General features: G+C 35.4%; 1 protein-coding gene across 4 annotated transcripts in view; it reads left to right on the top strand.

Annotated features, from left to right (window-relative positions):
• THOC2 (THO complex subunit 2) overlaps positions 1-14,017 on the top strand; it is a 54,799-nt gene extending 40,782 nt beyond the window's left edge. For 2 of the 4 annotated variants that reach the window (XM_067005234.1, XM_048070605.2), the window contains 13 exons: positions 477-608; positions 688-872; positions 1,621-1,805; positions 2,076-2,178; positions 2,518-2,954; positions 3,809-3,867; positions 5,383-5,418; positions 8,914-9,051; positions 9,394-9,463; positions 9,542-9,699; positions 10,354-10,430; positions 10,538-10,585; positions 12,835-14,017. In XM_067005234.1, the coding sequence (XP_066861335.1) occupies positions 477-608; positions 688-872; positions 1,621-1,805; positions 2,076-2,178; positions 2,518-2,954; positions 3,809-3,867; positions 5,383-5,418; positions 8,914-9,051; positions 9,394-9,463; positions 9,542-9,699; positions 10,354-10,430; positions 10,538-10,565 (1,608 nt within the window). In that variant the 3' untranslated portion in view covers positions 10,566-10,585; positions 12,835-14,017. Of the gene's footprint in view, positions 1-476; positions 609-687; positions 873-1,620; positions 1,806-2,075; positions 2,179-2,517; positions 2,955-3,808; positions 4,675-5,382; positions 5,419-8,913; positions 9,053-9,393; positions 9,464-9,541; positions 9,700-10,353; positions 10,431-10,537; positions 10,586-12,834 lie in introns of those variants that run through there. The other 2 variants (XR_010834864.1, XR_010834865.1) reach the window with 2 other exon arrangements.
• Positions 14,018-15,259: the final 1,242 nt, after the last annotated feature.

Genomic DNA, 15,259 nt, shown 5'->3' with positions numbered 1-15,259 from the left:
CCACTTGTATAATTTGGCCCAATAAAAATGGATTTAGTGAAGTCATTAACTTGCTTTAAAAACATTGTATTTGAACAAAACAAAAATGTATTCTGATGGCCTCATGTAAGAACAGTTTCTGTAATTAATGTCACTAAGTTATTTTTGTATAGTGTCAAAAGTAAAGTAAAGTTCCAACTTTCTTGTAGCCTGTCTTGAAGATAACAATTTAGGTAGCATATGGGAACCCTCATAATACTTCTTACAAAAGCTAGTTAAATTGCAAATAACTCTTTCCCTTGCCTACAAGTAAGGCTTCAACATAAATAAGCTTTTTTAAAAAAAAGTGTGCAAGTCTTGTAAAGTTTGTTCATGTCTTTACCAGAATCAATAATCAAGTGCTCCAGTTATATTAACTTTTGCAGAATTCCCGTTTTTATGCTTACTGGAAAAAATACATATTTTTAATTTTTATTTTGTCTTTTGTGCACATGCAGGAATGTGGCAACTATCCAGGCTTCCTAACTATATTACGGGCAACTGGATTTGATGGTGGAAATAAAGCTGATCAATTGGATTATGAGAATTTTAGACATGTGGTACACAAATGGCACTATAAATTAACTAAGGTAAATAAGGATACTGAAAATCTCATGGTTTTTGGAAGTTTTAATGAAAAATATTGATTAGATTTAATTTGTCTTCTAGGCTTCTGTACACTGCCTTGAAACAGGTGAATATACGCATATCAGAAACATCCTGATTGTGCTGACCAAAATCCTCCCATGGTATCCAAAAGTGTTGAACCTGGGCCAAGCCTTGGAAAGAAGAGTACATAAGATATGTCAGGAAGAGAAAGAGAAGAGACCCGATCTATATGCATTGGCTATGGGGTAACAACACCTTACTTTAAGAAAGTGGTTAAAAGTGGATCATGAAAGGCTTCTAAAGACTTGGAACTGTTACAGTCCTAACACATTTGATTTTTACCTTATCACAGAAGATTTCGCTATCCTGCATCTCAGGGCTGGCAGTGTGAATGAAAACTTTCATTTCGTGCTGGATGATCACTAATTTCCTTTACAAGACTCTAGTAAAACACATTTAATAGTAAAGATTTCCACTCGCAAGAGCATAGTTTAATTGTAGAGAAATAATATAGCAGCAAGTAGATATAAGGGAGAGTAAAATGAAGAAAGCCAAGGGCTATTGTTGCAAAACTGCATAGATTTGGGAAGTTTATACAATTTGAAAGTGTTAAACTAAAATGCTTAATGATGGTTTTCATCTTTCTGTGATGAATGCAGAATCATCCATGGATGCTTGAGGGACAGTTCAGGTTGCCCTTCCAGTGTTGTCAGTAGGCCATTTTTTGTGTGTTTGACAGCTGTGTGTGTGCATGTGTGGTGGTGGTAGCGGCAAAGAGGGCTTGGAGGTAGGGCTTCTGTTGTGTGAGGGTTTTTCGTTCCTTTTTTTATTTTTATTTTTTCGAGCTGATCGATAAAGGGGGAAGAAACTGCATATCAGTTGGGAAAAACTGTGAAAAATAACAGACGAACTGTTAGATTAAATCCTCATTTAAAATTCAACCCATATTTTGCTTTATGTTTGTGCATATTTAACAATCTGTGCGACTTGCAGCTATTCTGGGCAGTTGAAAAGTAGGAAGCCTTTCATGATACCTGAAAATGAATTCCACCACAAAGACCCACCTGCCAGGAATGCTGTAGCTGCAACAGTACAAAATGGGCCAGGTGGTGCTGGGATGCCTACATCTCTCACAATAAACACAGCTAAACTGGAGGAAAGCCCTGCTGAAGAGACTGGTAAACAAACCTGATTTTTAGTAGAATTCTTTTGATGTTTGCAAGCCTGTTCTCTCAAAACTTGGCTTTTTAAAATGAAAAAAAAAATGTGATGCTAAATAGGGTCAATGTGTGTTCTTTGGTTGGTTGGAGGTTGGTTTTGCAGGGGAGTTTTGCATTTAATTACCTATTTTGGCTATTAGCTACATGGTTTGTGCATGAATATGCTTAGACACTTGTTTTATTCCATTACACGTATATTGTTGAGATGAAATTTTTCTCTTCAAACAGAAAAACTAAAGGAGAAGTCTCAGGGTGCTGTGAAAGTTATTAATAAAGCTGTCAACACTACACCGAAGGTGACAACAAGCAATGGAAACAGTGCTTCTAATAGGTGAGAAATCCACTCCTTGATATTATGTTGTCTTTAAACTCACAAACCTTTTCTTTCACTTACCATTTAACTTGTTTCCATTTCTTCAAAGCTTAATAAATAAGATGATTTCTGCCAAAATACGTAGCTGTCCTGAGCTGACACAATTGTTAAATGCATTCCATTTTAGTTTAGTGAGGATAAACAAAGTAGTACACTTGCGTGATGATTTTCTAATAGCGATAAAACAATGTCTGACTGCTTCGGGGGGTTCTATCAAATCATCAGGAGTAAAACTTGATGACAAAACAAAAGCTGTTTTTTTGTGTGTACCAATTGGTCTTTTTATTTTTGATGCAGCAAAATTATTAAGGAGAAAGATGATAAAGAAAAAAGTGGGAAGGAAAAAGATAAAGAAAAAAAAGAAAAGATTCCAGCTGCCACTCCAGAGATGAAGGCACTTGGGAAGGATGGGAAAGACAAACCTAAGGAAGAACGGGTGAACAAAGATGATAAAGCAAGAGAGATCAAGGAGAAAACACCAAAATCTGACAAGGAGAAGGAAAAAGCCAAGAAAGAAGAAAAAGCTTCAAAGGAAGAAAAATCCAAGACAGTTGTTACCACCGTCGAGTCAAAGTCAGCTGCAGAAAAGGAGAGAGAAAAGGAGCCATCCAGAGAAAAAGATGTAGCGAAGGATATGAAATCCAAGGAAATTACTAAAGGAGGAGAAAAGATTCCAGTAGCTGGGTCCTTGAAGTCTCCTGTTCCCCGATCAGAAACATCAGAATCTGAGAGGGGTAAGTCTGTTGGTGTAACTTCTCTCGTTTTCTAGAACAGTAAGGACATGTCTTTGGAAAATCACTGAAAGCGAACACCTCACACCCACCATGGTGAGAGAAAGTGCTAGCTATTATGTAGCCATGCTAGCAATGACTTGTAGACATCTTTAGTGCCTGAAGTAGCTATTCAGGATATCTCCAGAATGATAACTGCGTGAATGTGTGAAGCTTGCCTTCAGTGATTGCTGATTTTCATTAAGCCTATCAGTTTATAAATGTTTTGTACTGACATTCACAATATTTTTGGTATAATTCTAAATGTTTTTTTATTAAAACGTATCTTATAACTATGACCTTAGAAGTTTTGCATATATCCTGAAGAGTGTGCTCAGGGTTTAATCTTAACTTTTGAACTGAAAAAAAGGGATGTAGAAGGTTTCCTTCCTTAAGAAGGCCTCAGTAAGCCTTATTGGTTCTTTCATATATTAAGGATAAATAAGATAAATGTTGGTATTTTAAGTTCCTCATAAGCGGAGGCTGATGTTGAGTTTTATAATTGTATTGCTTTAGGCAAACCAAGTAAAGGAGGACTGGAATGCCTTCTATTTTGTTCAACTCTTCAGATACAAATTTACGTAAAATTGAAAGCTTGAAATACACATAATTTTGTGGCAGTTTCTTCACATTTAATTTTTCCTGCAAGCTTGCATAACGAGGTCAAGGCATGCTGGTATCTCTAGGTAGCTTAAGAAAAAATTCTATGTAGTTGAAAAGCTTGAATTCTAACTTAGATTTTGGTACTTCAGAGAGTCATATTATTAGTCGTCTCCTGTTAAATGTGTTTTAATAATGTTATTCTCTTCTTTTCTCAGAACAAAAACGCCGCAAAGTTGATACCCATTCTTCTCCATCACATTCCTCAACAGTAAAGGTTAGTATAGCCTGAGGAAGGCAGCGCCCATGTTAGGCTCACAAGTTTGGGATGCCAATGTCCGACTTCCTTCAAGTTTTGTGCCAAGTATACACTGGAGCCACTGGAGGTTTTATATTGCATTAGAAAATGCATTCCTTTTCTTTATTGGCGGACTGTCTTTTTTTCTATTAAAAAATATATCTTTTTAATTAACCAAAGTAAAGCTTCAAGGACCTAGCACAAATTTTGTAAATAGTGTTTGGAAATGGCAAGAGAATTTTTACACAGAAGTGCCTCATTGTTTTAAGCAGTCAGTTTTTTTGGAGTGCAATGGTAGCTACAAGCAAATGAGTCTTTGCAGCAGAATGGAGCATATTTTTCTGCACTTCTATTGAAGAATCTATAGCACTGAAGATTCCTGGATGATACGGGATGTACGATACCTCTGAATTCATCAGGCTTCTTGATGAGCATCTTACCGATATGTGCCTTCTAAGGAGGAGTCTTGAAAGGAGTTCCATTTTAAAGTCTCCTTGGTGATCAGTTCTCCTGTAGTTGTGTATAATCAGTGAGCATGCAGCTTCTGTTGTACCTTCCCTTCGAGGTTTGTTTATTTCCAATGGGTTCCCACCATGTTGAGCCCTGCGGTACGATAAAACCAGATGTGGCAACCAAGCCTACTACCCAGCAAAGAGAAACCCCAAGCATTCAAGCGCAGCACAATACCTTGGGCGTAGCCTACTTGAAGACTCAGGGTAGCCATTCCTTGCTCCATATTTGTTTTATTTCTAAACCATCTATGTTCATGGGATCTTTGAATTTGCAGTACGTTGAACATTTAAAACTGTAAGTTACTAATACTTCATCATGAGCACTCTGATGGATTATGTGGGCTTTTAAATTTCACCATCTTACCAACTTTAGAACAAGCTTTTCTTTTTTCTTTTTTTCCCCGAAGAGTACGTCTTTTTCAATGTAAGATTTACTTAAAAGATTTAGGCTAATTTTGGAGATCTCAAGTTGCGTTTATTAATTTTAGGAAGCAGGTGACAGTGATAACTACTCAAAATGTAACTAAGAATTTTTTCTTGCCTATTTTTATAAACGGGCAAGAAAAGTTGTTCTAGAGTAACTTCTGTCACATTTAACTGAATGTGGAGAAGATGCAGGTTTAAAAACCTTTTAAGCCTATTTCAACTGTGGTTCAGCAGTATTTAGAATTAAGATTATTTTTCTTAATATTTTGTCTTGGTGGGAGAGTGGTTGTTTTTCAGTGTTTTATGAAGAATTAGGTATAAATACATTTTGTAGTTTACATAAGAATTGGGTCTAGAGAATAGATGTCTTTTTTCTTCTTCCTTTTTAAGAAAATATTTTAGTTCCTAGATTCACTCGGTGTGAAGTATTAACATGAGATTTATTCCAGAAGGAGTAGCTGTTTTTTGTTTCGAGGGTACGACCATGCTTCCCAAAGTTCCTCTGGTTTCTGAAAACTATTCCAGCTTACGTGTCATCTCCATTCATTTTCTACAGGACAACCTCAACGAACTCAAGGACTCTTCAGCAAAGGTTTGAATCTTTTAGACACCACCAAAGTTTACTTTTTGTTGCAGAGGAAACAACCTTGATCTTGGGGCAAACCACATCAGAAAATTCAAATTTCACTCCTGTAAATACTAGTATAGTAGAGGAGGGAATTTTTTCCAGTTTACTATGTAGAACTTCTGTACAGGAGAGAAGGAGAGTTGTTGAGTGAAAGCAACATTAAGAAAAGCCCCTGAATTTAACATTCTCTCAATATTTCTAAGAGATTTTATTTCATAGCTGATAACTTCTCCTTTAGTCTGTAGAAAGGAATGAAAAAGAAGCACAACTGTCTTTTGGCTTCACTTACTTCCAAACGAGTAAGCAAGATTACACATCTGAATAGTCAGTTAAAACTGCAAAACAAAAATGTTGGCTATTTGGATATTCTGAACAGAACAAACATCTTTTCTGGTCCTCACTGATACTTGCACATTTATAGAAACCTCCCTATGATTAAGCCTTTTATTTGTCCCAAGAGGCAATAGAATAGTTAGAATAGTATTTCTTTTTTATCGGTATTAAAAAAATCAGTTATTTTAAAACAAAAAATATTTGAGAATTATCTGTGGAATAACTACTCTTTTCCCCTTGCTACTATTATGTTTTATGTTTATGTTTTAATGTTTTAATACAGTTATGTTTTAATGTTTTTATTTCTAAGCATCATAGGCAACCTCTTAAATGATCATCGTATCTGTTTGCTTCCTGTAAACACACTTCAGATTCGAAAGCTTATGGGAACGCATACTAAAAATGCTTTCAAGATTTAAATGACGTTTTAGAGTATTAAATTTTTAGGCAGATTCTGCAACTATTTTGTTGCTTTTATTTTAAAACTCAACCACTTACACAGTGACAGTAACAAATACTGTGAACTTGCTAATATATTAAGATAGCTTTCTGCTACTTCTTTTGAACATGTATAATACACATTTAATTTTATCTGGCTAATGGATGGAAATGGATCAAGTCTTCTCCCATAGTTCCTGTTAAGATTTTAGCTTATGGAGTCAGTATCATTATGTAAATAGCACAAATGCTTATCACTTGAAAAATGTTGAACACTTGAACTTTCTGGATAACATGTAGGTTTATCTAGAATTACGTGTATTTACTTAATATATGTGATTCTAGATAACTTTAAATTTAAAAATGTGATGGATTTACCAGTTCTATTCTGTATTATACACTGCACTAATGTTTTAGTTTTAGCTCCCTTTTGTGAAACAAAGCGTTCAGAGCACTTTGTATGTTTTAATTCAAAATAGCTCTGATTTTTATAACCAATACTTGCTAGCTTTTTAAAATTGAATCTTTCCAGTGCCATCTGTACCTGTTTATACGGGGAGTCCACATAGGAGGCATCCTTTGATTCTTAGACTTAAAATTGATGAAATGATAGTGTCTATAGATTAAATATATCATTGTATATTTAAGATTTTAAAATTAGAAAAAATCTAACATTTGTATTGAACTCACACTTCTTGACTATGTTCCTGGTATGTGGTGTAAGACAAGTGTTCTTTACTGCCATGTACGTGTCTGGGGGAAAGGATGTGATATTTAGAAGCCTGTAAGATTTCTGAGTTCAGCTTCCACTGAGAGTTAGTAGAAGTCAAGTGCTTTTATGTACTTACAGACTTTCTTTATTCCTATCTTTGCCTGACTTTTTGGGGGGCAGACCATTAAAATGTTGTCTTACATTGCAGGTTATAAAATAAATGCTGCCAGTCTTGAGTTAGATTTGTGTTATTCTTGTTTTGGCCTTCGCCCAAGTTATACAACATATGGCAGCGCCCCAGATTTGATGTGGTTTCAGCTAACAGCATTTCTAGAAGCAAGCTAATAAAGCTTGACAAGCCAAATCTATGTTTTTCTTGTAAGGAGAGGTGGAGGGAGTAAATTTTTTCCAAAACTCTGCATTGGAACAGTAGAAGAGCAGTGGAATCTGACCTGAACAGCCATGTGAATGTAAGAAGCAGAATAGGAGGAAAGAGGAGTGTTTACTTACTCACATGGAAAGGATCTGTGGTAGACAGCTAAATGGGGCTGCTTAGAAAAAATGTATTTGCCAAGTCATGTTAAAAGGTGACAGCAGACAAGGGAGCAAGGATAAATTTGTGGAATAAACATGCTGGGGAGGTGACAGAAAAAAAAAAGAGTGAGGGGAAAGAACGGAGATAAAGGGATACTGAAGGCTCATTTACTGGCATAGGAAGGTGATAACATTCCAGTAAGTGATAAAAGGAAAAGGGATGTAACATTGTTGGTGTGCTTTTTACCAAAACTTAGGGTTACTGGTCTGAAGTTACTCATTTGTCAGAACTGTAGAAGGACAGGATTAACTTAAAAGAATAAAATTATTTGAAAGTGTTTGTTTTGGTTAGTTCTAACGGATTCTAGATTGTTCTAAACTAATCTTGTGCATGCTTCTCTTTCTGGTGTACTTTTAAAATAAGAAAAAAATATAGAACATTTTAACACACTTTTTCAAATAAAATTAATAACTTATGGAATGGGGGAAATACTAAAGTATATCAACTTAAATGAGTGTGTTGATGTAACTTAAATTAGGAAAATACCAAAAAGTTATTTTTCAGCTAAAATATGCTTTTATGTGTTATTTTATTAAAAGTGTTTCTTAGATATGACTAAAAATACAATTGTACTTAAAAACACGAATTGGTTACTGTAATGCATTGATATTTATATAATGTGTGCTACCTTATGTATATACACAGTAGCACTTAAATTTTGCCAAGTGTTCTACTGATGCTACTGTGCTTCTTTTTAAAGATGCTACTCTGATTTTTACTCTTCTCCCTGTCCCCCCTCTTGCCTCACTAAGTTAATGTTACTATTAACGTTACTAGTTTCACAAAGCTGAATATTTGTATATTTTACAGTTCATTAAAATTGGTTAGAAGAGAGTGCAGTAACAATCTAGAACACATTAGAGCTAACACACAGAATTTTGTGTTTAGCTGCTTTTATCATTGGAAGTTTAAGGTGGAGTTTTGTATTACTTTAGCTGAAAAACCCATTATTCAAAGTTGTTGTAAATACTTTGCGGTTTAAGTTTATTCTTGAAAAATTAATTAGAACCTGTCTAAGAAACTGACTCCATTCATTCCAGGCAGAATTGCAAGTGCTAAGTCAGTCCACGAGTCTGCATATCCTGTATCAGTAGTTCTGCTGATTTGTTTTGATGTATCAAACAATACTGGTAAACAACTTTGTGTCTATTTAATAGGTGTTCCAGTTAAGTGAAAGGTTTCTTGAATTTTCAGTGCTGAGGAAACAAAGCTGTAAATTAAATTATATATGACTAGTTTGAAAGTGTCTTCAGTCACTTTTCTAATCAAAGTATTAAGTTTTGCTCTTTGAGCTAGATCTGTTATGTTAGAGTAAGACTTCTTATTCCTATGCATCTAGGAATATATATTAATATTTGGTGATATTGCCTTAATTTAACAGCACTACATTAACCACACTACTCCAACACTGTCCAAGAGTAAAGAGAGAGAAGTGGACAAGAAAGATTTGGACAAATCAAGGGAAAGATCCAGAGAGAGAGAGAAGAAAGAGGAAAAGGACAGGAAAGACCGAAAAAGGGTTGGTGAAACTTCTGTGAACTAGTATAGAAAAAGTTGGTATATACTTGGAAAGCTTATTTGGAGTTCTTGCAGTAATAATTGGTGGCATAGCCTGTGCAAGTAGAAGTGATCCATATTAGGGTTGTTTTCTTTTGTTCCATTACATTTTCAAAGATTGGTTTAGAGTAATGCATTCAAAACTTTTTCCCTTCGAAACCGATCTCAAGGTAGCTTAAACAAGCTGGAATAACTCCATTACATTTTAACTATTCAAAAAACAGTACTTCAAAATAACACTATTAGCAGGTACCTACTTTAGGAGTATGAATTAATCTACTAATATCTGTGTATTTGGTGCCAGGATCATTCAAACAGTGACCGAGAGGTACCACAGGATTCAGCTAAACGACGCAAAGAGGAAAACGGGACAAGTACGTATTCTGTTTTGTGTTTGTATGTGTATTAAGCTTTTATTTGTTGTGAATTAAAACTTTTTGTTGTGTTTTTAGCTGGTTCTTCAAAACATAGCAAAAGTGAAAGTCCTTCTGATTCTCCTCGCTCAAATGAAAAAGAGAAGGAGAAGAGCAAATCAAAATCTTCAGGAAAGGAAAAAGGTGATTCAATCAAAGCAGAAAAGATGGAAAAGAGCTCCTCTGGTAGCAAAAAGGTAAAATAAGCCACTATCATTTAGTTTATTCAGTGGTTGTTGTTGTTTACTTGTTTGATTTGGGATTTTTTTGTTCTTCATTTTTTGTTTGTTTCGATGGAATAAGCTCGCTCTTTTTACTCCACTATAATGCAGTTTTATGGCCTAATAAAGTACAGTGTAAATATGTAGGAAAATGCTTGTGGAATTTCTGGTGCCTTTTGGCTCTAAATATTTCAGCAGTCACTCCTGATAGGATAAATTAGGATAAAGTAGTTCTTCTTGGCAGTAGCCAGGAAAATTCAGAAATTGCTAGAGTATCCAAAACCTAAAGTGCATTTGCAGACTGTTTTGGTGAGCAACTATGTAAAAGCAAGTCTCATTTAAATATAAACCAGTTTGCTTGTATTCGTGTTGTCAAGTGTGTGTGTTAAGGCTTTGTGAAACCAGGTAAGTATGTTGTCATCATACTTACATTAAATAAGTTCCCAGTTGTAACTCCTCAGTGATAGAGATTATTATTGAGCTGTAAGACAGTTAAGTAAATCTCAAAAATCACAGAAGCTGACTATAGTCATTCTGACTGGTGATTTTTTAACCTATGTGACTCATTTAATCCTTTTAGTCAGACTGTCTAGTGTATACTCTAAACTACTTCCATATGTTTTTTTGAAGGAATCAAGACATGATAAAGAAAAAACAGAAAAGAAAGAAAAACGAGAGAGTGCTGGAGGGAAAGAAGAAAAGAAACAATATCCTTTTACATGTCAATGTTACAGGAAGGCTACGGAAAAGTAGCTTCCTTTTTATTATATGCAGTGATAAATATATGTATATTTTTCCTTAATGCTGAATCTACTCATAAATCTTCAGACAAGCACAGATAATGAAGAATGTTCTAGTCAAGGTAAAAATTTTTATGGTTTACCTTGTTTGACTTGATAGCTCCTGAGGCTCCTATTGACTGGTAAAGGCTATACACACAAAACAGCCTGAGTGTGAAAGGGCTGAAACTACAGTTTTTAAAAATTCTGTCCTAGAGAAATAGCTAAATAGCTTTCCCTGTCATCAGTATAGAGATTGAATAGATGCTCAAACTCATTTGGCCCCCCAAAAATGGGGTCAGGTGGGATGAGGTGGTTGACAGTGTTGGGTGCAGTTGTATGTTTGGCACTTTTTCCAAGAACAGTTGCCATACAAAAACAAGGGTGAATCACTGTGATCCTGGTAGTCCTGCTAGTCTACTTGTTGGTTAAGAAGATCTTTGCCTAATGTGTTGGAAACTTAATTTTTTTATCCTCTTTCATTTTATCTGTATGGAGAGCAGTAACTATTAAACCAAATTGCTATATAGTATAGTAAGTCAGTTCTTCACCTCCACTTAATCTTTGTTATTTGATCAGATCTGAGGAGGAATAACATTTTCAGTTATTTGGGAAGTAAAGTGCCCCACTGAATTTAAAATTTGTTCACTTCTAATCTTTCTGCATAGACCAGTGGGTGACCAGTGTGCTTATGTTGGGTAAATCTGAAAATAATTACTATTCAAAACTATTGAATATGGCTTCTCTCTTTGTTTCCAATTTGTCCAATAATAATTCCTGTTTGTTCTCTATTTAGAAGAGATGAATTGTTTCTACTTCATTTCTCCTTGTGTTCTATTTGAATGCTCGAGAACCTACAAACAAAACTTCACACAAATTTTTAATTCACTTGAATATCTTTTGCTGTTGGAGCTATTTGCTTTCTCAGAGTAATATTGTTCTTATTAAAGAACAATGTATAAGGCAGATTAATGAGGCTGAAAACTTGTTTTTGTTTTCATGATGGTATTAGCTGGTCTAGAAGGCAGAGCTACCTCTTATGAAAGCTTTGTTGTGAATTCTATTTTAAAAAGTAAGCCGGGGAGATCTCTGAGAGAGGTGAAATACTGGAACAGGTTGCTCAGAGAGGTATGGGGTTGTCGGCTTGGAGAATATTCAAAACCTGAATGGTGAGGTCCCCTGCAGGAGAAGTATAGCTGTGCTTTGCTTGGGTCTTAAAAATAAAACACCACCACAACAAAACCTAAAATCAAAACAGTTTAGAGCAGAAGTTGTGCAAGGATGGCAAATGAGTTTTGCTTTAGACACGGAAATATAATGTTGCAGGAAAGCTGCTTTCTCTTCTCCAATATGCAGCTTTAGTAGGGGAAGAACCTTCCTGAAATCTTCTGATTGTCTAGAAGCATCTTCTGAACTTGGCTTCACAGTTGGATTGTTGCCTCAGAGGGATTGGATGGATAGATTATTTGGAAAAAGGATCTTGATCATTTGACATTCCTCTGTCACTGAAGCCAAAGGCAGATGTGTGGAGGGGTTTTGGGTAACAAAGTTTGCACTGATACCTTACACTCTTTGGAGGGGATCTCAGACGTAGTTATTTTCTTTAAATGTTTTTTGCTGTTGTGTTTATTAAAAAAAAAAAGGGGGGGAGGCGCTTCTTGGCAGATGAAGTTCATTACTGAGGAATTGTAGCTTCTTCAATAGAAAAGTAAAGTTTTATCTTGTCCAGCAGTTCAGTTTAAAGGGAGGATTGTAGTTAATTAAAAGCACAAGTGGTTTTTGTAACTATTCATGACTTAAACAAATGCTTAGGTGAATGCAATTGCACACTGAAATTCACATCAAGCATGCAGCGGGCTAGCCTGGGGCATCTGGCAGAAAATACTGACAATACCCTGTAATTTGTATAGTGAAATATGAAAAAACGCTCTTAGTAGCAACATGGTTATGGAATTTAATATCCTGCTCCTGTTTGTTAAATCTCTTATATTCTGCCTCATGTACAACTTCTTATTGACTGCATTTATTTTGTCTAATTTAGATACAGTAACATTTTGAGGAGGTTGTACTTCTAAAACAGTTTTCACCTTGACAGATGACTACTTGTTTCTTATTTGTGTCTTTAAATTTGTATTTACACTGTATTCAGTATTTGCAATGCAATACTTATATTAACATAGTTCTTCTTATGGAATAAACTGGAGTCAGGAAATAAATGACTGAAAATGGTTTCATTTTCTCCCTTGTTCTTTGAATTGTGAATGGAACAAAATGTGAGATGGGTATTCATTTAAACAGCATCTAACTTCAGTTGTGTGTGCCTTCTTTGCAGGTGAGATTAAAATGGAAAGATATCCAGCTGTGACCAGAAATGTATTTTCCAGAGTATAGATTGCACAGAAATTTGTGAATGAAGAGGACCCATCTGCATCTCCTTAAATTATTCAGTTCTCTGCTTTATTTCCCCATGCTGAAGATTTAATTGTTGGGTTGTACATTACTGTATTTTAACTTGTTGCTTAGTTTCTTACACATTTATTTTCAGTACCTGGCTGAAAGTGTTACCTATTCCATATTTTAGCACAATGTGCTGCAAACAGTTGCCATAGTGCAAATGAGGTTTCATGTGTACAGAGTTCCACTTTAGGTTGTCTAAAATACTGCCTGAGTTTAGTAATTCTTTTGACCTGAAATGCATTCTTTTAGATGTTTGAAAACCACAAATAAACAGTTATTGAACCTTTTTGAATTTACCTCATTTAAATTCAGTTTTTATTTATTACTTGGCCTGTTTTTAATATCGGTGACTAAAACAAATGAACCAAGTGGGAGCACTGTTTTCATGCAACGCTTAGGGATTATTTGTATATTGTGTACAACGTTGACTTCTTTAAAAGAAACAAAGAATGAACCCTATCCCCTCCATCTCAACCTAAACCTGTGCTCAATTGTCCCTTGCCACGCCTTTTGTTTGTCATGCTGTTTTTAGATTAATTGGAAGTGCTCTCTTCAAAACTGAAATAAATTAAATTTCAATTACAGCTACAGGAGCTTTTTATCGCTGAACTTTAGTCTGAAAAGTTTCACAATGACATTTTTAAAAAAAGAAAAAACAAAAAATTTTTTATCTGCTGAATTCTACCAGTGTAACCTTTTTTCTAAATAAACAATAGTTTTCTCAATGGGTCGTAAATCATTGTGTGTGTGTGGTCGCTTTATTGCTTTATGTACTCTTACGAAAATTTGATATTGGAGTTGGAATTGTGGGAGGGTATTTTCTGCCTTAGCTTGCAAGTCTTCTGTACTTGCTGGCTGATCATATTGAAAGAGTTACTTATATAGTATGTCAACAAGCCAAACATATCTGCCTACTGTAAAATGACAAATGTATTATACTTCTGCAATGCTTTCAGGAAGCTCAAGATTTGCTTTTGTGCCTTCAGTCAAGTTTGTATCTTTCTCTTGAGATGTTTGTCTGTGGTCCAAAGCTCATTAAAATCTTTGGTGCTCTTGTATTCTTTTCTAGATTTCCTGATGTAGTCAAAGTATACTGACTTTAAAATGTCTTAGTTTAGTTTCAGTGGTTTAATGTCCAACAAAAAAAAAGTGGGGGGGGGGATGTTGCCTGACTTCTGACATAGCATGGTAGGTCACTTTGATACCACTCAGATTTTCACCTGGGTAAGAACTCTTCATGTCTGGAAGTCTTCAACTTCGTATTCATAACTAATTTTTTGTTCCCTGAGGCTGTGGATTTTCTTAAGTAAAAATGATCAATAGATTGTTTAAACTAGGAAAATGTGGATTGCAAGATAAATATCAGTTTGTATTCTTCGGAGAAGAGGCGATTCCAATGTCTTTCCCAAATGCATTGCTCACTATTTAAAGTTTAAAAAGGTTTAACTGGAAGCTGAGCTTTTTTGGCCTGGGCACAACAGTTTAAATAGCTGATGAATGTGTATTCACTAACAAGCAGGAACTGCTATTACATCTAGATTCTTGGTAAATTTTGGAGGTGGTGCATCAATTTTATTTATTTTTACAGCAGATTCTCTCATGGGACTAACTGAAATTGAATGCACTTCTGTTTGCAGGAGCACTGTGATACAGCTTTCTGTAAACCCTAGCAAAGTCCTCCTTTGCTGTTGTAGTCAGTAGCTATGGTAGAACAAGATGTTCTGCCACCCCCCTTCGCCTGTTGGTGACACTTACACATCAAGTCAGTTGAACTGGAATACCACACTGCACTAAGTAGTTCCTCTTCAGCCTTTATACTTACTGTATCTTCTGTCTCCCTTTAAAATTCTGCTTCTTGTCCATTTGGTAAGGATCTGCTGTCTTTTAAAAGTCTTTGCAATAAAAAAGTGTTGGGCGTGGAGGAGAGGATCTGGTGTTAGTGGGAGATATTCATCAAGACTGAAATATTAGCAGGACCATGAAACCTGACAGCCTTTGTCCTCATGTAACTTCAGAAGATGAGTGGAAGCATCATGAGCTATCACAGTTGCTATGCGAAGGATGGAGTGAATTTTCTTCCTATTTTTAAAAGGCCCATTTAAATTTGAGTAATTATTTTTAAAAGATGTAGCTATGCCAGGTTAAGACCACTTTCTTAGAGGAGGTCTGGAAACTAAGTATCTTCTAAGATTTAAGTGTTATAAAGAGGTGATCTTGACAAGACTGAAATTCCTCATGGGTACAGCTTCCTCTGGGCCTGATACATCCCCTTGACAACTGTATCAATTGTATTGACAGTC

This window comes from Anser cygnoides, chromosome 13 (assembly GCF_040182565.1).
Source record: "Anser cygnoides isolate HZ-2024a breed goose chromosome 13, Taihu_goose_T2T_genome, whole genome shotgun sequence".
Taxonomy (NCBI): Eukaryota; Metazoa; Chordata; class Aves; order Anseriformes; family Anatidae; genus Anser; species Anser cygnoides.
The sequence above is the reverse complement of the archived record's forward strand: the minus strand, read 5'-3'. Positions and strand labels throughout refer to the sequence as shown.